Consider the following 24,224-nt stretch of genomic DNA (forward strand, 5'->3'; position numbering starts at 1 on the left):
TTATATATCAACTGGCTCCAGAAAGTTAAACAGATTTGTAAATTACTTCTATTAAAAAAATCTTAATCCTTCCAGTACTTATGAGCTTCTGAAGATAAGGTTGTTCTTTTCTGTCTAAGTGCTCTCTGATGACACCTGTCTCGGGAACCGCCCAGTTTAGAAGAGATTTTCTATGGGGATTTGCTTCTAAACTGTGCGGTTCCCGAGACAGGTGTCATCAGAGAGCACTTAGACAGAAAAGAACAACCTTAACTTCAGAAGCTCGTAAGTACTGAAAGGACTTGTCAGCTGAATGGGACCCACACCACCCACAGTGGTCCCAATCAGTGGGGACATCATAGGGCAGGTCATTGTAAAGGGCCCCCTTTTTGAGTCTATGTGTGCACGTCCCTGCCCATCCGTACCAGCGGTGCTGCATCTGACACACTCAGCTCTGCTATGTCTGTAATTGGTTTATAATATTTTTTTTTCTCCCCCCTTTATTTTAATTCGCTTTTTATTTTATTTAATTATATATATTATGTGATATGATGTCAGATATCGCTATCATCTGTAAAATTGCGCCATGCGGCATTGCTGTATTTGTATTCATTTATTAAAGGGGTACTCCGGTGGAAAACATTTTATCTTTTAAATCAACTGGTGGCAGAAAGTTAAACATATTTGTAAATGACTTCTATTAAAAAATCTTAATCCTTCCAGTACTTACTAGCTGCTGAATGCTACAGAGGAAATTCCTTTCTTTTTTGGAACATTGATGATATCACGAGCACAGTGCTCTCTGCTGACATCTCTTTCCATTTTAGCAACCGTGCATAGCAGATGTATGCTAAGGGCAGCATGGTGGCTCAGTGGTTAGCACTGCTGCCTTACAAGTGCTGGGGACTTGGGTTCAAATCCCACTAAGGACAACAATAAATAAAGCGTTATTATTATTATAATAACGTCAGCAGAGAGAACTGTGCTCGTGATGTCATCAGAGAGCATTCCAAAAAGAAAAGGATTTCCTCTGTAGTATTCAGCAGCTAATAAGTACAGGAAGGATTAAGATTTTTTTTAATAGAAGTAATTTACAAATATGTATAACTTTCTGCCACCAGTTGATTTAAAAGAAAAAAGGTTTTCACCGGAGTACCCCTTTAAGATTAATAAAAATACATTTACCCTATAATATTATCATGATTTTCTATTTCCCATTTCTTTGTTCTTAGTGTTGATCTCATTGTGCGTCCAGGGACACGGAAGACGCGGAAGAGCACGTAAGTGACTTATATAAACGGGGACATGTCCAGGTAGGAATGGATTAGTGGGACCCTCTACCTGCAAGGATTAAAGGCAGTGTTTATCAACCAGGGTGCCCCAGCTGTTGCAAAACTACAACTCCCAGCATGCCTGGACAGCCGTTGGCTGTCCAGACATGCTGGGAGTTGTAGTTTTGCAACAACTGGAGGCGAGCTGTTTGGGAAACACTGGATTAAGGGAATAAAACCCCAAAACTTACCCACACAATAGTGCCCCCTAGGGTTGTTATAGTTAACACTCCATTATTTACCATTCTAGAGGGTTCCCTGTTTTCTGTAACTATGATGCTTTGTTCACACGGCAGAAATTCTGCAAGAAAAGTAAAATGCAGATTTTCTGCAGATTTGCGGAATTCTAGCAGAATTTCAATACACAGCCTTTTGCTGTCCCGGCATGCTGGGGGTTATAGTTTTGCAACAGCTGGATGCACCCTAGTTGGGAAACACTGCCCTAAACTGTGAGATATTGTAAGTATGTACTAGTTTGGTAAGTACTACCCTTCGATGACAGCAAGCAGAGATATTCTTAGAATAAAAAAAAAAAAAGTACAATAATAATAATAATATTGATATTGCTACTACTGCTACTAATTGTTATTACTACTATTATGATTATCATCATAAATAATCATTTTCATATTATTGATATGGTAATATTTCATTAGTGATGAGCGAACTTCCAGTGATTCGATTCATCATGAACTTCTCGGCTCGGCGGTTGCTGACTTTATCCTGCATAAATTAGTTCAGCTTTCAGGTGCTCCGGTGGGCAGGAGACTCTCCTAGGACAGTATCCATCTTTTCCAGCCACCGGAGCACCTGAAAGCTGAACTAATTTATACAGGATAAAGTCATCAACTGCTGAGCCGAGAAGTTCATGACGAATAAAATTACTGAATTCCAAATTCGCTCATCTCTAATATTAATATATAATAGTAATAGTAAAATGTTATTATTATTATTATTGTTATTTTTATTATTGGTAGTTTATTATTGTAATGGTAATAAATGATAATAATAATATTAAAAATAAAATAATACAATGTAATAATTATTATTATTACTACTATTATTATCATTTATTATGATTGATAATAATGTATTATAATTATCAATTATTATTATAATTATTATGTCTATTATAGATTGTTATTGTTATTTTTATTATTAGTCATTTATTATTTCAATAGTAATAAATGATAATAATTATAAAAAAATAATACAATATAATAACAATAATAATAATAATAATAATTATTATTATTGATAATAATTGATAATTATCAATTATTATTATTATCTATTATTATTATTGATAATAAAGTATTATTATAATTATCAATTATTATTTTTATTCTTAGTCATTTATTATTTCAATAGTAATAAATGATAATAATAATGAAAAAATAATACAATATAATAATAATAATTATTATTATTACTATTATTGATAATAATTTATAATTATCAATTATTATTATTATTATCAATAATTATTATTATCTATTATTATTATTGATAATAATGTATTATTATAATTATCCGTTATTATTTTTATTATCATTCTTCTAATTATTATGTCGATTATTATTATTAATTATTATTATTATTTCATTATTATTATTATTATTATATATAAACTTTGAATGTTCCCATAGGCAGAAGATGTTATTTGCCGCATCAAGTCTGGAAAGATTGTGGAAGCGCCTGCCCATTGAATTGTGAGAACTACAAGACCCCCCCATCCTTCTGCTCTATGGGCTGTGTATCCGGCTGCTTCTGCCGCGCTCCCTACATATTCTTCAGAGGGACAGATGGGATTTGTGTTCTCCCCAAATATTGCTGATGCCGTACAGTGCTGCCCCCCCACCCCCCATGATGGCAGAGAGAACACAGGAGAATTCGGAGCATCTGTCTGACCAATGTATAAAGGTCGGGTCACTGTGACTTTCCTATTATTTACACAGCAAACACCGGGCAGCTTCCTCCTCGCTCTGGATCACAATATTTCGTCTATTCTGTTCTTCTAATTTATTTAGGAAAACGGGGGACATCCAATGAGACCCCATCACTGCCCCCAAGGGTAATCACTCAGCTTTCCCAGAACCAGAAAATATAAATCTTCCCAGCTATGCAGATCCACACACTGTAGCTCTACGCACCAACACATACTGGGCCTTGGATAAGTATTCACCCTCCCTAAACTTTTCTACATTTTGTCCTGGTTTTAAAGGGGGTACTCCGCCCCTAGACATCTTGTCTCCTATCTAGAGGGGGAGCTTGTAGCTTCTGGGCCAATATGCCAATTATAATAATGGTCTCTTGGGGGGAAGATGGGCTTCGGGGCCCCCTTAGGCACCAGGGCCCACCGGTGTGACTGCTACCTCTATAGTTAGGCCGCTGCCCCTATCCAAAGGATCGGGCATAAGATGTCTGATGGCGGGGATCCCGCTGCTGGGGACCCCCGCGATCTCAGCTGCAGCCCCCCAGACATCCGGTGCACGGATGGAACTTCGCTCGGTGCCGGATGACTGGCGATGCGGGGCGGAGGCTCATGACATCACGGTCACACCTCGTATGTGACGTCATGGCCGTGCCCCCTCAATGCAAGTCTATGGGAGGGGGCGTGACGGACGTCACGCCCCCTCCCATAGACTTGCATTGAGGGGGCGTGGCCATGACGTCATGAGCCTCCGGCGCTGCACCCAACGCTCTAAACGAATGCTGGGTGCAGCAGGGGCGGAGTACCCCTTTAACACAGACTGAAATTAATTTCATTGGGATTCTTTGTACTTGACCAACACAGAATAGTCCATGAGGAGGAAATATTCCACGGATTTTCTCAATTATTGACAAATAAAAATTTGAAAATGTTGAGTCTATTCACCCCCTTAACTGTGAAATCCCTATGAAAGATTTGGTGTCACCGATTTCCTTCACAAGTCACATAATAAGTAAATAGGGTCCAGCTAGGGTGGCCACCATTTATCCAACCAATCCTCCAACTCTAGGAATGTTGCACCATAACCTATACCAGTGTTTCCCAATCAGGGGTGCCTCCAGCTGTTGCAAAACTACAACTCCCAGCATGTCGGAAGTTGTAGTTTTGCAACAGCTGGAGTCACCCCTGGTTGGGAAACACTGACCTATACTATATAGTACTATATAGTCCAACATGCTGGGAGTTGTAGTTTTACAACAGCTGGAGTCACCCCTGGTTGGGAAACACTGACCTATACTATATACTACTATATAGTCCAACATGCTGGGAGTTGTAGTTTTGCAACAGCTGGAGGCACCCCTGGTTGGAAAACACTGACCTATACTATATACTACTATATAGTGCAACATGCTGGGAGTTGTAGTTTTTGTTTGGGGCAGCTGCTAGCCACAAGCTGTATCAGGACATGCTGGGAGTTGTAGTTAGTTACTAACTGCAACTCCAGAATTTAATAAAAAAAAAAAAAAAAAAAAAAGCGATCAAAACAAAAATGGTTCTGTTGAAAACTACAGATCGGGGCGCAAAAAATGACCCTCATACAGGCCGTATAAGGAGAAATAAAAAAGTTAAAGGTGTCAGAATAGGACAAAATTATCCCCCGCATATGTGTATCCTGTGATGTCACGCATATATAATAAATTATGCAAATTAGCATGGCCGGTAAGTTTTGGCAAGAAACGTGGCGACCCTAGGTCCAACTGTCTGCAATTTAATTTCAGAACAAATACATCTGTTCTGTGAAGGCCTCAGAGTTTGATGGAGAGCATTACTGAACAAATAGCAGAATGAAGAACAAGGAGCTCCCCAAATAGTTCTGGGATAGAGTGGGGGAGAAGTAAAAACAGGGTTAGGTTATACAAAAAAAAGTATCCCAAGCTCTAAACATCTCACGGCACAACCGGAAACCTACCGAGACAAGACCGTTCACCCAAACTGGAAGCCAAGCAAGGAGAAAAGTAACCAGAGAAGCAACAAAGAGGCCCATGGTAACTAAGGAGGAGCGGCAAAGAATAACAGCTGTGGTGGGAGAATCTGTCCACGGGACAACGATAGGTCGTGTCCTACACAAATCTGGCCTTGATGGAAGAGTGGAAAGAAGAAAGTGAACCACAAAATCCTGTTTGGGGTTTACCACAAGCCGTGTGGGAGACACAGCAAACACGGGGAAGAAGGGGCTCTAGACAGATGAGAACAACATTTTACTCTTTGGCAAAATGCTATGTGTAGCCAAATGCCAACACTGTCCACCACCCTGAGCACACCATCATAACCCAACACTGCCCACCACCCTGAGCACACCATCATAACCCAACACTGCCCATTACCCTGAGCACACCATCATAACCCAACACTGCCCACCACCCTGAGCACACCATCATAACCCAACACTGCCCATCACCCTAAGCACACCATCATAACCCAACACTGCCCATCACCCTGAGCACACCATCATAACCCAACACTGCCCATCACCCTGAGCACACCATCATAACCCAACACTGCCCATCACCCTGAGCACACCATCATAACCCAACACTGCCCACCACCCTGAGCACACCATCATAACCCAACACTGCCCATCACCCTGAGCACACCCCTATAACCCAACAGTGCCCATCACCCTGAGCACACCCTCATAACCCAACACTGCCCATCACCCTGAGCACACCATCATAACCCAACACTGCCCATTACCCTGAGCACACCATCATAACCCAACACTGCCCATTACCCTGAGCACACCATCATAACCCAACACTGCCCATTACCCTGAGCACACCATCATAACCCAACACTGCCCATCACCCTGAGCACACCCCTATAACCCAACAGTGCCCATCACCCTGAGCACACCATCATAACCCAACACTGCCCATTACCCTGAGCACACCATCATAACCCAACACTGCCCATTACCCTGAGCACACCATCATAACCCAACACTGCCCATTACCCTGAGCACACCATCATAACCCAACACTGCCCACCACCCTGAGCACACCATCGTAACCCAACACTGCCCACTACCCTGAGCACACCATCATAACCCAACACTGCCCATCACCCTGAGCACACCATCATAACCCAACACTGCCCACCACCCTGAGCACACCATCGTAACCCAACACTGCCCACCACCCTGAGCACACCATCGTAACCCAACACTGCCCCTCACCCGGAGCACACCATCATAACCCAACACTGCCCACCACCCTGAGCACACCATCTTAACCCAACACTGCCCACCACCCTGAGCACACCATCATAACCCAACACTGCCCACCACCCTGAGCACACCATCATAACCCAACACTGCCCATTACCCTGAGCACACCATCATAATCCAACACTGCCCATTACCCTGAGCACACCATCATAACCCAACACTGCCCATCAACCTGAGCCACCATCATAACCCAACACTGCCCATCACCCTGAGCACACCATCATAACCCAACACTGCCCATCAACCTGAGCCACCCTCATAACCCAACACTGCCCATCACCCTGAGCACACCATCATAACCCAACACTGCCCATCACCCTGAGCACACCCCTATAACCCAACACTGCCCATCACCATGAGCACACCATCATACCCAACACTGCCCATCACCCTGAGCACACTATCATAACCCAACACTGCCCATCACCCTGAGCACACCCCTATAACCCAACACTGCCCATCACCATGAGCACACCATCATAGCCCAACACTGCCCATCACCCTGAGCACACCCCTATAACCCAACACTGCCCATCACCATGAGCATACCATCATAACCCAACACTGCCCATCACCCTGAGCACACCATCATAACCCAACACTGCCCACCACCCTGAGCACACCATCATAACCCAACACTGCCCATCACCCTGAGCACACCATCATACCCAACACTGCCCATCACCCTGAGCACACCATCACAACCCAACACTGCCCATCACCCTGAGCACACCATCATAACCCAACACTGCCCATCACCCTGAGCACACCATCATAACCCAACACTGCCCATCACTCTGAGCACACCATCATAACCCAACACTACCCATCACCCTGAGCCCACCATCATAACCTAATACTGCCCATCACCCTGAGCACACCATCATACCCAACACTGCCCATCATCCTGAGCACACCATCATAATCCAACACTGCCCATTACCCTGAGCACACCATCATAACCCAACACTGCCCATCATCCAGAGCACACTATCATAACCCAACACTGCCCATCACCCTGAGCACACCATCATAACCCAACACTGCCCATCACCCTGAGCACACCATCATAACCCAACACTGCCCATCATCCAGAGCACACTATCATAACCCAACACTGCCCACCACCCTGAGCACACCATCATAACCCAACACTGCCCATCACCCTGAGCACACCATCATAACCCAACACTGCCCATCACCCTGAGCACACCATCATAACCCAACACTGCCCATCACCCTGAGCCCACCATCATAACCTAATACTGCCCATCACCCTGAGCACACCATCATAACCCAACACTGCCCATCACCCTGAGCACACCATCATAACCCAACACTGCCCATCACCCTGAGCACACCCTTATAACACTCCTCCTGCCCTTTAAAAACTCTGTATCATACCTTTCCTCTTGCTCACAATGTATGAGCTCCTGGCAGGAGAAAGTGGGCGTTCCCCAGCAGGCATGACATCACTGAAGCCTGCAACAGTTGTACCCATCACTTCCTGCATGCAAGTCCTGAATTGTGTCTTCTGCCAGGCTGGGAGGAGACCAAACTAACTGTTTGACCTGCGGAAGGGACAGAACGCAGCCACCTAGTGGCCGTTTTTTAATCACATAAAAAACATATAAAGGTTGAGAATTTTTACAGCAATGAAATAGTAAAGTGTCTTATAATTACATAAGGAACAATATATTAAAAGTATAGTTTGGTGGCAGGAACTCAATGCAACACACACACGTGCTGCAGAGGTTAGTCCAGAGGGTTAAAGGGGTACTCCGGTGCCAAGCATTTTATCCCCTATCCACAGGATAGGGAATAAGTGTGAGATTATGGGGATCTTCTGCACCCCAACTCTCTTCCTGACAGTATCTCCTTCTTTCCTGTAGCGATACATGGAGGTGTCTGTCAGTCACAGCTTCGCGCTGTGGTCGACAGTAATTCGTGCAAAGAGAGAACTATGTTGCAGGGCAGAAAATTGCGGGGGGGGGGGGGGGCACCCCCCTGCCCCAGTGTTCGGGACATCTTGGCGGTCGTGATGTCATAGCCATGTCCCCTTGTAACGTCATGCTGGGTGTTGTAGTTTTGCAACAGCTGGAGGCACGCTGGTTAAATACCACTGCCTGAACATAACGTCCCTATGATGCAGATTTCTATGCCAGAATAAGTGTCACAGACTAGAGATCGGGTCACGGTCACCTCCAGGACGCCGGTCACCTCATCAATTATTTCTATCTTGTTTATCTTCTGGACAGACATCCTGGCACTATGAGGCTGCACAGGCTTTGTACATTTAAGGGGTACCCCCACCTCATATATCCAGGGCCTTCTTGGTGTACGGCACAGAGGCAAGGAACACATATTATCCAGAAGAAAGGGGCAATATTACTATCAGGGGACATTATTCTTGTGTGTCACTCAAAGAGGGCACAACTAATGTGACACAAAGGCCTACTATAGGGGCACACAGGAGGAAACGAGGAGGCACAGGGGGGTCACAGGGGGATATGATGAGACACAGGGGGATCACAGGGGGATATGATGAGGTACAGGGGGATATGAGGAGGTACAGGGGGATATGATGAGGCACAGGGGGATCACAGGAGGAAACAAGGAGGTACAGGGGGATCACAGGGGGATATGATGAGGCACAGGGGGATATGATGAGGCACAGGGGGGATCACAGGGGGATATGATGAGGCACAGGGGGATCACAGGGGGATATAATGAGGTACAGGGGGGGATCACAGGGGGATATAATGAGGCACAGGGGGATCACAGGGGGATATGAGGAGGCATAGGGGGGATCACAGGTGGATATAATGAGGCACAGGGGGATCACAGGGGGAAATGATGAGGCACAGGGGGATCACAGGGGGAAATGATGAGGCACAGGGGGATCACAGGGGGATATAATGAGGCACAGGGGGATCACAGGGGGAAATGATGAGGCACAGGGGGATCACAGGGGGAAATGATGAGGCACAGGGGGATCACAGGGGGATATAATGAGGCACAGGGGGATCACAGGGGGATATGATGAGGCACAGGGGGATCACAGGGGGATATGATGAGGTACAGGGGAATCACAGGGTGATCACAGGGGGATATGATGAGGCACAGGGGGATCACAGGGGGAAATGATGAGGCACAGGGGGATCACAGGGGGATATAATGAGGCACAGGGGGATCACAGGGGGATATGATGAGGCACAGGGGGATCACAGGGGGATATCATGAGGTACAGGGGAATCACAGAGGGATATGATGAGGCACAGGGGAATCACAGGGGGATATGATGAGGCACAGGGGGATCACAGGGGGATATCATGAGGTACAGGGGAATCACAGGAGGAAACGAGGAGGCACAGGGTATCACAGGGGATATGATGAGGCACAGGGGGGGATCACAGGGGGATATGATGAGGCACAGGGGGGGTCACAGGGGGATATGATAAGGCACAGGGGGATCACAGGGGATATGATGAGGCACAGGGGGGATCACAGGGGGATATGATGAGGTACAGGGGGGATCACAGGGGGATATGATGAGGCACAGGGGGATCACAGGGGGATATGATGAGGTACAGGGGGATCACAAGGGGATATGAGGAGGTACAGGGAGATTACAGGGGAATATGATGAGGCACAGTGGGATCACAGGGGGATATGATGAAACTAAGGGGGGATCACAGGGGTATATGATGAGAAACAGGGGGATCACAGGGGGATATGATGAGGATCAGGGGGAATCACAGGGGGATATGATGAGGCACAGGGGGGATCACAGGGGGGATATGATGAGGCACAGGGGGATTACAGGGGGATATGATGAGGCACAGGGGGATCACAGGGGGATATGATGAGGCACAGGGAGGATCACAGGGGGATATGATGAGGCACAAGGGGATCACAGGGGGATATGATGAGGCACAGGGGGATCACAGGGGGATATGATGAGGTACAGAGGGATTACAGGGGGATATGATGAGGCACAGGGGGGATCACAGGGGGGATATGATGAGGCACAGGGGGGATCACAGGGGGGATATGATGAGGCACAGGGGGATTACAGGGGGATATGATGAGGCACAGGGGGATCACAGGGGGATATGATGAGGCACAGGGAGGATCACAGGGGGATATGATGAGGCACAGGGGGATCACAGGGGGATATGATGAGGCACATGGGGATCACAGGGGGATATGATGAGGCACAGGGAGGATCATAGGGGGATATGATGAGGCACAGGGGGATCACAGTGGGATATGATGAGGCACAGGGGGATCACAGGGGATATGATGAGGTACAGAGGGATTACAGGGGGATATGATGAGGCACAGGGGGGATCACAGGAGCATATGATGAGGTACTGGGGGATCACAGGGGGAATATGATGAGGCACAGGGGGATTACAGGGGGATATGATGAGGCACAGGGGGATCACAGGGGGATATGATGAGGCACAGGGAGGATCACAGGGGGATATGATGAGGCACAGGGGGATCACAGGGGGATATGATGAGGCACAGAGGGATCACAGGGGGATATGATGAGGCACAGGGAGGATCACAGGGGGATATGATGAGGCACAGGGGGATCACAGTGGGATATGATGAGGCACAGGGGGATCACAGGGGATATGATGAGGTACAGAGGGATTACAGGGGGATATGATGAGGCACAGGGGGGATCACAGGAGCATATGATGAGGCACAGGGGGAATATGATGAGGCACAGGAGGATCATAGGGGAATATGATGAGGCACAGGGGGATCACAGGGGGATATGAAGAGGTACAGGGGGATCACAGGGGGATATGATGAGGCACAGGGGGGATCACAGGGGGATATGATGAGGCACAGGGGGGACCACAGGAGCATATGATGAGGCACAAGGGGGATATGATGAGGCACAGGGGGATCACAGGGGGATATGATGGGGCACAGAGGGGATCACAGGGAGATATGATGAGGCACAGGGGGGATCACAGGGGGATATGATGAGGCACAGGGGAGATTACAGGGGGATATGATGAGGTACAGGGGGATCACAGGGGGATATGATGAGGCACAGGGGGATATGATGAGGCACAGGGGGATATGATGAGGCACAGGGGGATATGATGAGGCACAGGGGGATATGATGAGGCACAGGGGAGATTACAGGGGGATATGATGAGGCACAGGGGAGATTACAGGGGGATATGATGAGGCACAGGGGGATTACAGGGGGATATGATGAGGCACAGGGGGGATTACAGGGGGATATGATGAGGCACAGGGGGATATGATGAGGCACAGGGGAGATTACAGGGGGATATGATGAGGCACAGGGGAGATTACAGGGGGATATGATGAGGCACAGGGGAGATTACAGGGGGATATGATGAGGCACAGGGAGGATCACAGGGGGATATGATGAGGCACAGGGGGATCACAGGGGGATATGATGAGGCACAGGGGGATCACAGGGGGATATGATGAGGCACAGGGAGGATCACAGGGGGATATGATGAGGCACAGGGGGATCACAGGGGGATATGATGAGGCACAGGGGGATCACAGGGGGATATGATGAGGCACAGGGAGGATCACAGGGGGATATGATGAGGCACAGGGGGATCACAGTGGGATATGATGAGGCACAGGGGGATCACAGGGGATATGATGAGGTACAGAGGGATTACAGGGGGATATGATGAGGCACAGGGGGATCACAGGAGCATATGATGAGGCACAGGGGGAATATGATGAGGCACAGGAGGATCATAGGGGAATATGATGAGGCACAGGGGGATCACAGGGGGATATGAAGAGGTACAGGGGGATCACAGGGGGATATGATGAGGCACAGGGGGGATCACAGGGGGATATGATGAGGCACAGGGGGGACCACAGGAGCATATGATGAGGCACAAGGGGGATATGATGTGGCACAGGGGGATCACAGGGGGATATGATGAGGCACAGAGGGGATCACAGGGAGATATGATGAGGCACAAGGGGGATCACAGGGGGATATGATGAGGCACAGGGGAGATTACAGGGGGATATGATGAGGTACAGGGGGATCACAGGGGGATATGATGAGGCACAGGGGGATATGATGAGGCACAGGGGGATATGATGAGGCACAGGGGGATATGATGAGGCACAGGGGGATATGATGAGGCACAGGGGATATGATGAGGCACAGGGGAGATTACAGGGGGATATGATGAGGCACAGGGGAGATTACAGGGGGATATGATGAGGCACAGGGGGATTACAGGGGGATATGATGAGGCACAGGGGGGATTACAGGGGAATATGATGAGGCACAGGGGGATATGATGAGGCACAGGGGAGATTACAGGGGGATATGATGAGGCACAGGGGAGATTACAGGGGGATATGATGAGGCACAGGGGAGATTACAGGGGGATATGATGAGGCACAGGGGGATATGATGAGGCACAGGGGAGATTACAGGGGGATATGATGAGGCACAGGGGGATATGATGAGGCACAGGGGGGATTACAGGGGGATATGATGAGGCACAGGGGGATAAGATGAGGCACAGGGGAGATTACAGGGGGATATGATGAGGCACAGGGGAGATTATAGGGGGATATGATGAGGCACAGGGGAGATTACAGGGGGATATGATGAGGCACAGGGGAGATTATAGGGGGATATGATGAGGCACAGGGGGGATATGATGAGGCACAGGGGAGATTATAGGGGGATATGATGAGGCACAGGGGGGATATGATGAGGCACAGGGGGATATGATGAGGCACAGGGGAGATTACAGGGGGATACGATGAGGCACAGGGGAGATTACAGGGGGATATGATGAGGCACAGGGGAGATTACAGGGGGATATGATGAGGCACAGGGGAGATTACAGGTGGATATGATGAGGCACAGGGGGGATCACAGGGGGATATGATGAGGCACAGGGGGATCACAGGGGGATATGATGAGGCACAGGGGGGATTAGAGTGGGGAGCAGGGGGAATTATGTTGCATTTAGTTTAGAGCCCCCAAGTCATTTATTGTTTATTTATTTGTTTTACTTAAATTTCCCTGTTAAAATGAGGTGCGTGTTATACTCCAATAAATACGGTATTTTATTTTATTTTCATTGTAAGAAGTGCTGTAATAGGAATTCTCTGTTATCTGCATTTCCCCTGATTTGGCTTCATTTTCATCCACTTTTATTGGCTTGAGTTTTCCAAAAACCAAATGACCCTGGGAACAAACACCCATCAGGGGCGAGCCAATAAGGTGGGCTCCTATCTCCACCCCTACAAATCAGCCCTATAAAAAGTCTTCTTCCTTAGGTTCTCATTCGCTTTGTTATCCGCTGAGGAGTCTCCATCACTGTACAGGTGAGTGCGAATAATGTCCACAGTGCGCAAAAGATGACAGACAAAAAAGAGCCAGTGTCTTTCCTAGTTTTATTAATAATAATTATTTCTATGTCGTATCTATCTATTTATCTATCTCTATCTCATATCTAGCTATCTATCTCATATCTATCTCATATCAATCTATCTCCCAAATCTATCTATCTATCTCATATCTATCTCTCATATCTATCTCATATCTATCTATCTCATATCTATCTATCTATCTATCTCATATCTATCTCATATCTATCTATCTATCTCCCAAATCTATCTATCTATCTATCTCATATCTATCACATATCTATCTATCTCCCAAATCTATCTATCTATCTATCTTATATCTATCTCATATCTATCTATCTATCTATCTATCTCATATCCATCTATCTATCTATCTATCTATCTCATATCTATCTCATATCCATCTATCTATCTATCTATCTATCTATCTGATATCTATTTATCTCACATCTATCTATCTATGTATCTCATATCCATCTATCTATCTTTCTATCTATCTCACATATATATATCTATCTCATATCTATCTCATATCTATCTATCTATCTATCTCATATCTATCTCATATCTATCTATCTATCTATCTATCTATCTCATATCTATTTATCTATCTATCTCACATCTATCTATCTATGTATCTCATATCCATCTATCTATCTATCTATCTATCTATCTATCTCATATCTATCTCATGTCTATCTATCTATCTATCTATCTATCTCATATCTATCTATCTATCTCATATCTATCTATCTATCTCACATCTATCTATCTATCTATCTAGTATCCATCTATATATCTATCTATCTATCTATCTCATATCTATCCATCTCATATCTATCTATCTCATATCTATCTCTCTCTTTCATATCCATCTATCTATCTCATATCTATCTCTCTCATATCTATCTATCTATCTATCTATCCATCTCATATCTATCTATTACATAACTATCTATCCATCTATCTATTTATCTATCTCCTATCTATCTATCTATCTATCTATCTCATTTCTATTCATCTCTACCTATCTATCTAAAAAAAAAAAAAAATTATCTATCTATCTATCTATCTATCTCATATCTATCTATCTATCTATCTCATATCTATCTCATATCTATCTATCTATCTATCTATCTATCTCATATCTATCTATCTATTTATCTCATATCTATCTATCTATCTATCTATTTATCTCATATCTATCATATCTATCTATCTATCTCATATCTATCTCATATCTATCTATCTATCTATCTATCTATCTATCTATCTCATATCTATCTATCTATTTATCTCATATCTATCTATCTATCTATCTATTTATCTCATATCTATCATATCTATCTATCTATCTCATATCTATCTCATATCTATCTATCTATCTATCTATCTCATATCTATCTATCTATCTCATATCTATCTATCTATTTATCTCATATCTATCTATCTATCTATCTATCTCATATCTATCTCATATCTATCTCATATCTATCTATCTCATATCTATCTATCTCATATCTATCTATCTATCTATCTAATATCTATCTCATATCTATCTATCTATATATCTCATATCTATCTATCTATCTATTTATCTCATATCTATCTATCTATCTATCTCATATCTATCTCATATCTATCTCATATCTATCTATCTATCTAATATCTATCTATCTATCTATCTAATATCTATCTATCTATCTCTCTCATATCTATCTATTGACTATAGGATGTATAGTATGTGGCAAATGTAATCCCATAATTATTTGTGTGTAGAATTGATTAATAATAATTTCTTTATATATTTATAGACAACCCAAAGCATTAAGATGTTTAAAGTGTGCACATTGCTTCTTCTTTTCTCCATGGGTAAGTACTTTGACCAAATTGTAATTTTATTTACTTCAGATGTAGCAGAGCTGAGTTTGTCTATATGGTGCAGCACAGGCTATTATTAGATAATAATGTAAAGGGTTCTTGTGTATGCCTTGTGCTTACCTGTTTTAGCTGATGTGGCATTTTATATATATATATATATATATATATATATATATATATATATATATATATATACATGTATAACCTCTTCAGGACGCAGGGCGTACCTGTACGCCTTCCGCCCGGTCCCGATATATGAAAGGACTCTGGGCTAATAGCTTGTGGCACCGATCGTTGTGCCGTGTGCTATTAACCCTTTAGACTCAGCGTTCAAAGTTAATCACCGCGTCTAAAATCAAAGTAAAAGCTTCCTGGCAGCTCCGTTGGGCTAATCGAGACCATCGCAGTGAAATTGTGATGTCCCTATCAGCTAGAAAGTGAGTGGAGGTCCCCTCACCAGCCTCCGTCGCGTCCGATCAGCAATTGATTGCTCCAAGCCTTAAATCAAAGCTTGAGCAATCGACCGCCAATAACACTGATCTTTGTCTTGTCAATGCACGGGGCTGATCTGTGTATGAAATCAGTATGTTCAGCGTAATAGCCACTAGAGGGAGCTATAACACTGCAAAATAAAAGTGTGCAAAAAAAGTTAATAAAGATCTTTCAACCCCTTCCCTAATAAAAGTAAGAATCACCCTCCTTTTCCCATTTAAAAAAAATAAACATATATGGTATCACCACGTGCTGAAATATCCGAACTATAAAAACATATTGTTATTTAAATCGCACGGTCAATGACGTACGCGCAAAAAAATTCCAAAGTCCAAAATAGCGTATTTTTGGTCACTTTTTTTAACATGAAAAAATGAATAAAAAGCGATTAAAAAGTCCTATGAATATAAAAATGGAACAGCTAAAAAATTCAGATCACGTTGCAAACAAATGAGCCCTCATACCGCCCGGTACGGGGAAAGATTAAAAAGTTATAGGGGTCAGAAGATGACAATTTTAAATGTATAAATTTTCCTGCATGTAGTTATGATTTTTTTTAGAAGTCCGACAAAATCAAACTTATATAAGTAGAGGATCATTTTAATCGTATGGACCTACAGAATAAAGAGAAGGTGTCATTTTTACCCAAAAATCCACTGCATAGGAACGGAAGCCCCCCAAAATTTACAAATTGGCATTCTTTCTTCTATTTTGTCGCACAATTAATTTTTTTTCCGCTTCGCCGTGGAAATTTTGGTAAAATTACTGATGTCACTACAAATTAGAATTGGTGGCTCAAAAAATAAGCCATCACATGGAATTTTAGGTGCAAAATTCAAAGGGTTATGATTTTTAGAAGGTGATGAGGAAAAATTAAAATGCAGAAAATGCTGAAAATGATTTTTGGTGATTTCGGACTCACGCCGACCTGGCGGCTGAGTCCGAAATCTGTTACTCATCGCAGCTCCCGCCTGTCAAGCAGAGAGGCGGGAGCGAGTGCTGTGCGCGCATCCCTGCCAGGCACGCTCCTGACTCTGCTGGCTAGCGGCGTCTCAGGCTCCTCCCGCTGACAAGGAGAACCGGTGTGAGGTGGATTTTTCAAACCCATGCAAAAGTCGGACCGCGGTCCACCTCACCCCGTCCCTGCCCCGAACTCCGCCTGTATGCGCGCTTCCGAGAGGGAGCGCAGCATACAGGAAGAAGGGCGGAAGTGGCCTGGCAAGGCTTCAGATGACATCGCGCCTGCCGGGCCCCGCCCACTTCCTCCCTTCCCAGACGCTCCTCTCTGAGCTACCGAAGATGAACATAAAAAGGTATTTTTATGTGGTTTTTAAAGGGGTTATCCAGGAAAAAAACTTTTTCTTTTTTATATCAACTGGCTCCAGAAAGTTAAACAGATTTGTAAATTACTTCTATTAATAAATCTTAATCCTTTCAGTACTATTGAGCTTCTGAAGTTGAGGTTGTTCTTTTCTGTCTAAGTGCTCTCTGATGACACGTGTCTCGGGAACCGCCCAGTTTAGAAGAGGTTTGCTATGGGGATTTGCTTCTAAACTGGGCTGTTCCCGAGACACGTGTCATCAGAGAGCACCTAGACAGAAAAAACAACCTTAACTTCAGAAGCTCATAAGTACTGAAAGGAAAGGGGTTATCCAGGAAAAAAATTTTTTTTATATACATCAACTGGCTCCAGAAAGTTAAACAGATTTGTAAATTACTTCTATTAAAAAATCTTAATCCTTTCAGTACTTATAAGCTTCTGAAGTTGAGTTGTTCTTTTCTGTCTAAGTGCTCTCTGATGACACCTGTCTCGGGAACCGCCCAGTTTAGAAACAAATCCCCATAGCAAACCTCTTCTACTCTGTGCAGTTCTCGAGACAGACAGAGATGTCAGCAGAGAGCACTGTTGCCTGACAGAAAAGAACAACTCAACTTCAGCAGCTCATAAGTACTGAAAGGATTAAGATTTTTTAATAGAAGTAATTTACAAATCTGTTTAACTTTCTGGAGCCAGTTGATATATATAAAAAAAAGTTTTTCCTGGATAACCCCTTTAAGTAAAATAAATGCTAGGATAGATAGAGTTAGAGACAGGGACAGATGGGGAGGGGGATTAGGGAAAGTTTAGTTGATAATAGGTACTCTTTAAGGGGTTAATTTTATGTCCCCGTCTTCTCCATTGTAATTAATTGATGACTTCTTTTTACTTATACAGTCCTGCAGTCATTGGCGAGCAGTGGCCAGCATGGTAAGTTCTTTTTCTTTTCTCAGCGCCACACACATTTTTACAATAACGCCGGAATGTCTCTTTTGACCAAATGTTCTCGTAGATCTCTCCCTATTGTATTTTTATGATATATTCTGTGTTTTTTTGTCCAGACTGTGCTGCGCACCAAAATCATGTGACCTGTGGAACCGCATGTCCTGAGAACTGCCAAAACTACGGCACCGAAGCAAATCATGTCTGCACCAAACAATGCGTGGCTGCATGTTTCTGCAAAATACCCTATATCTTTAAAATTGGGAAATCCGGCGAATGTGTTCTGCCCGATGAGTGCCCAAAAAGGTTTATATTTAACTGGGATACAAGAAACTAAGTGCCCGCTGCGGAGCTGTGATATCAGTGGACATCATATCAGCCAACATCTATGTGTGATGTCCGCATAGAAACAATGTACAACCGGGCCGAATGACAATAAACTGCTATTGACTTCAATGTTGTCTACTGTGGTCTATTAAAGGGACAGTGACCCATCTGTTAAAGGGACAGTGATCTATCTATTAAAGGGACAGTGACCCATCTGTTTAAGGGACAGTGATCTATCTATTAAAGGGACAGTGACTCATCTATTAAAGGGACAATGATCCATCTATTAAAGGGGCAGTGATCTATCTATTAAAGGGACAGTGACACATCTATTAAAGGGACAGTGACACATCTATTAAAGGGACAGTGACACATCTATTAAAGGGACAGATAGATAGATCGATAGATAGATATGATATAGATAGATATGAGATAGATAGATAGATATGAGATAGATAGATAAATATGAGATAGATAGATGGATATGAGATATATAGATATGAGATAGATAGATAGATAGATATGAGATAGATATGAGATAGATAGATATGAGATAGATAGATATGAGATAGATAGATAGATAGATATGAGATAGATATGAGATAGATATGATATAGATGGATATGAGATATATAGATATGAGATAGATAGATAGATAGATATGAGATAGATATGAGATAGATAGATATGAGATAGATATGAGATAGATAGATAGATATGATATAGATATGAGATAGATAGATATGAGATAGATATTAGATAGATAGATATGAAAAAAAAAAATCTTAATCCTTCCAGTACTTATCAGCTACTGAAGTTGAGTTGTTATTTTCTGTCTGGCAACAGTGATCTCTGCTGACACCTCTGTCTGTTTCGGAAAGAGGTTTGCTATGGAGATTTGCTTCTACTCTGGACAGTTCCTGAGACAAGTGTCATCAGAGAGCACTTAGACAGAAAAGAACAACTCAACTTCAGCAGCTCATAAGTACTGAAAGGATTAAGATTTTTTTAATAGAAGTAATTTACAAATCTGTTTAACTTTCTGGAGCCAGTTGATAGATATATATATATATATATATATATATATATATATATATATATGTATATATATATATATATATATATATATATATATATATATATATATGTATATATCTATTCCTGGATAACCCCTTTAAAGGCACAACACATTTTATATGCAATACTCTATATAAAAAACATAGAAGCAGATATACAAAGGAACAGGTGCAGGGGGTGGGAGTGGGGGTGGGGGGCAGGGGTCACTGTATGGAGGCTGCCTGTCAGGGTAGCAAGGGTACAGGGGTGCAACTCCTGTACTGGGCAACCACATCCTCAATGAACTCTTCAATGGGACCACCTTTAGCTTGATGGTTGCCCACCCTCATATTAGACAAATGGTTTCAAACTGTGGCCCTCCAGCTGTTGCAAAACTTCAACTCCCAGCATGCCGGACAGCCAACGGCTGTCCGGGCATGCTGGGAGTTGAAGTTTTGCAACAGCTGGAGGCACATTGGTTAAGAAAGACTGCTTTAGATTCTGCAGTTTGACTAGGCCAGGTTGGAAACCCAATAAGGTCCTAGGGTCAAGCTATGGGGCTCCTGTACAAAGCCATTGGCTGTCCGGGCATGCTGGGAGTTTAAATTTTGCAACATCTGGAGGGCCACATTTTGAGACCACTGTATTAGACTGTAAAACCTAAATAAAGCCATTGTGAACAGTAATGTCAACATTACACTACATACATAATATCTACCCAGGCAGGAGTTCCGTGACACTCGTTCTATATGTTTCTGGTGGCCGCCGCTTCCACTTTCAGAACACCCATTTCCATATGCTACTGTAGGGTCCTGAAGATCAGAGGATGACATTAATCTGGGACTTCATCTGTGAACGTCACTTTTCTATTTTTCCAGGTGACCAAACCCCAACGTTGACCTTATAAATTTATGTAAAGCCGCTTATCTGAAATATCTGCACAATGACTAAGCCTAATGACTTAATGGTGAAATCCGACTTAAAGGGCTACTCCACTGGAAAAAAAAAAATTTTTTCTTTCTTTTTTTTTTATCAACTGGTGCCAGAAAGTTAAACAGATTTGTAAATTACTTTTATTAAAACATCTTAATCCTTCCAGTACTTATGAGCTGCTGTATGATCCACAGGAAGTTCTTTTCTAGTCTGACCACAGTTCTCTCTGCTGACACCTCAGTCCATGTCAGGAAGTGTTCAGAGCAGAAGAGGTTTGCAATGGGGATTTTCTCCTACTCTGGACAGTTCCTGAAATGGACAGAGGTGTCAGCAGAGAGCGATGTGGTCGGACAGAAAAGAAATTCAAAAAGAAAAGAACTTCCTGTGGAGCATACAGCAGCTGACAAGTACTGGAAGGATTAAGATTTTTAAATAGAAGTAATTTACAAATCTGTTTAACATTCTGGCACCAGTTGATTTGATATATATATATAAAAAAAAAAAAAAATCCCACCAGAGTTCCCCTTTAGGGTACGTTCACACTATGGAATTCCCGCGGAATTCTGCGAGCAGAATTCCGCAGTGTGAACTTAACATTAGTGTGAATGGGTCTCCGTGAGAGCCAATCACATTGCGGTATTTCAGCGGCGGACCATTTCGCCGCTGAAACTGTTCCGCGCAAAGAAAGAACATGTTCATTCTTTGCGCGGATTCCGCGAGCACTGCATAGCTGTCAATGGTGACGGCTCAGTGCCCCGCGGCCCCAGCGCCGAAGTATTTTTGGCGGCGGCCGCCAGACGGAATCAGCCATTGGCTGTCCGGGCATGCTGGGAGTTGTAGTTTTGCAACAGATGGAGGTCCACAGTTTGGAGCCAACTGCCCTAAATTGACCCCTGAGTCAGCCAGACCCTCTACCATAATACCATAGACTCTACCCTGCTACTATTCCCAGCCGGCTCTGCACTACTACTCCCATCCTCTCTGTTTGCATTATACTTCTGCATCTCCCTTGAAACGCTTTGTATTGTGATGTGGCGGTCATGTGTTTCTTGTGACTTTACTATTGTTTTATGTTGTCTGATTTATTATGTCAATGGGGCAACACCCACCGGCCACGTGGGCATTAAAGGCAGATGCCACACTCTTCAGCCGGCATCGAGACCATTCTGGAGCGAGGAAAGGAAAGGGGGCACTTCTCTATTCACCTTATATTCAGGCAACCAGAGGGGAACCTAATACAGAGGTAGACCTGACGGGAACGGGGGGATCCTACTAAAATGGCCTCTCCATGACCCGCCCCGGGGTCCTGTATTATTCCTTCTATTAGTAGACTTGACAAACGGGGTGGGAGACCTATAGGGAGTCCCCTTTATGGGGTCAGAGGGAGAACCCACCCAAACCAGGATCAGAGCTAGTAAACGGCTGTGGTTGTGGCACAAGGGGTTAATAACCAATAAATATAAAAACTTTAAAAAAAATAAAATAAAAATGTCCTTCCAGATACAGATGGGTCAGAAGTCCAGTGTGGAAAAAATGTGGAGACTGACCGTGATCCTCTTCATCGCTGTCATCGGTAAGTGAACCATAGAGACTTATGGCTTTATTACAGCTAGTTATAGTTACGGGATGTGTAAGACAAGGGTTAAATTATATATATATTTTATTTTTTATTTTATTATATATTATTATTATTACTATTATTATTATTATTGTTTTTAGTATTATTATTATTATTACATATATATATTTATATATTATTATTATTTATTACTATTATTATTATTATTGTTTTTAGTATTGTTATTATTATTACATATATATATATATATTTATATATTATTATTACTATTATTATTATTGTTTTTAGTATTATTATTATTACATATATATTTATATATTATCATTATTTATTACTATTATTATTATTGTTTTTAGTATTATTATTATTACATATATATTTATATATTATCATTATTTATTACTATTATTATTATTGTTTTTAGTATTATTATTATTACATATATATTTATATATTATCATTATTTATTACTATTATTATTATTGTTTTTAGTATTATTACATATATATATATTTATATATATATATATATATATTATATTATTACTATTATTATTATTGTTTTTAGTATTATTATTACATATATATATTTATATATTATTATTATTTATTACTATTATTATTATTGTTTTTAGTATTGTTATTATTATTACATATATATATTTATATATTATTATTACTATTATTATTATTGTTTTTAGTATTATTACTATTACATAAATATATATATATATGTATTTATATATTATTATTACTATTATTATTGTTTTAAGTATTATTAATATTATTACATATATATTTATATATATTATTATTATTACTATTATTATTATTGTTTTTAGTATTATTATTATTGTTATATATATATATATATATATTTATATATTATTACTATTACTATTATTATTGTTTTTATTATTATTATTATTATTATTATTATCGATGTACTGTTTACCTGAATGTAGCTCCCTACTGCTCTCTGGTATCAGCCACTTCATTTTGATCATATGTGACTGATATCAGCCGCTCCTCTTATAATGCTCCAGTACTGATATTCATGAGTTAATATTAAGCTCCCCATCTTTTTTTTTTTCCTTTAGCTCATCAAATGATTGACGCTAATCATAAGGGGAACCACAAAGGAGAAGGAGGTTGGTGCCCCCTATTGGTATCACTTATTATTTACATGGTGTGAATTATACTTTCTCAAAAGTTGTGAGGCCTCCCAGACATCTGGAAAAGCCGACAAAGCCTCCAGGTGCCCCAGTGTCTTAATGGCATACTCATCTTACCCCAATCCTGCTCTTCTTTCTCCCCCTGGAGAACACTGCCGGAACAGGGAGAGGTAAGTACACATCTGGTTTGGGGTCTATATAGAAATGAGTATTTCCAGGGGTCTGAGTTCAGTGTACTGGGGGCTTTTTATCTCTTCTGTGTACATTGGGGTCTATTTTCAGGAGGAGTGGGCTGGTAGATGAATAAAATGGCGTCTGGTCTGTTGGGGGCTTTGTGTCTTTGATCTGTTTACTGAGGGGTCTGTATAAAAGGAGGAATATTCTGGGGTCTATCTACCAGGGGGATTTTGGTCTTGAATCTAAATACAATGGGGTCTGTTAAAAAGGAAGTCCGGGGTCCTGTATAGACGGGTTTGGTCAGGGGTCTTTATAGGGGGATTAGTTTGGAGTCTGCATAAGGGGTTTTGTGTGGGGTCTGTATAGGCGGTTTTGGTCAGTGGTCTGTATA

General features: G+C 42.5%; 1 protein-coding gene across 1 annotated transcript in view; it reads left to right on the plus strand.

The window, feature by feature from the left end:
• The window catches only part of LOC130294256 (uncharacterized), a 42,309-nt gene that overhangs the window by 2,552 nt on the left and 15,533 nt on the right, over positions 1-24,224 (plus strand). Inside the window, exons 4-12 of the mRNA XM_056543852.1 lie at positions 1,212-1,259; positions 2,960-3,142; positions 8,422-8,469; positions 13,893-13,912; positions 15,769-15,826; positions 18,543-18,575; positions 18,707-18,915; positions 22,404-22,476; positions 23,582-23,632. Coding sequence (XP_056399827.1) covers positions 1,212-1,259; positions 2,960-3,142; positions 8,422-8,469; positions 13,893-13,912; positions 15,769-15,826; positions 18,543-18,575; positions 18,707-18,915; positions 22,404-22,476; positions 23,582-23,632 — 723 coding nt within the window. The remainder of the gene's footprint in view (positions 1-1,211; positions 1,260-2,959; positions 3,143-8,421; positions 8,470-13,892; positions 13,913-15,768; positions 15,827-18,542; positions 18,576-18,706; positions 18,916-22,403; positions 22,477-23,581; positions 23,633-24,224) is intronic.

The sequence above is a fragment of the Hyla sarda genome, chromosome 10, assembly GCF_029499605.1.
Source record: "Hyla sarda isolate aHylSar1 chromosome 10, aHylSar1.hap1, whole genome shotgun sequence".
In the NCBI taxonomy this organism is placed as follows: domain Eukaryota; kingdom Metazoa; phylum Chordata; class Amphibia; order Anura; family Hylidae; genus Hyla; species Hyla sarda.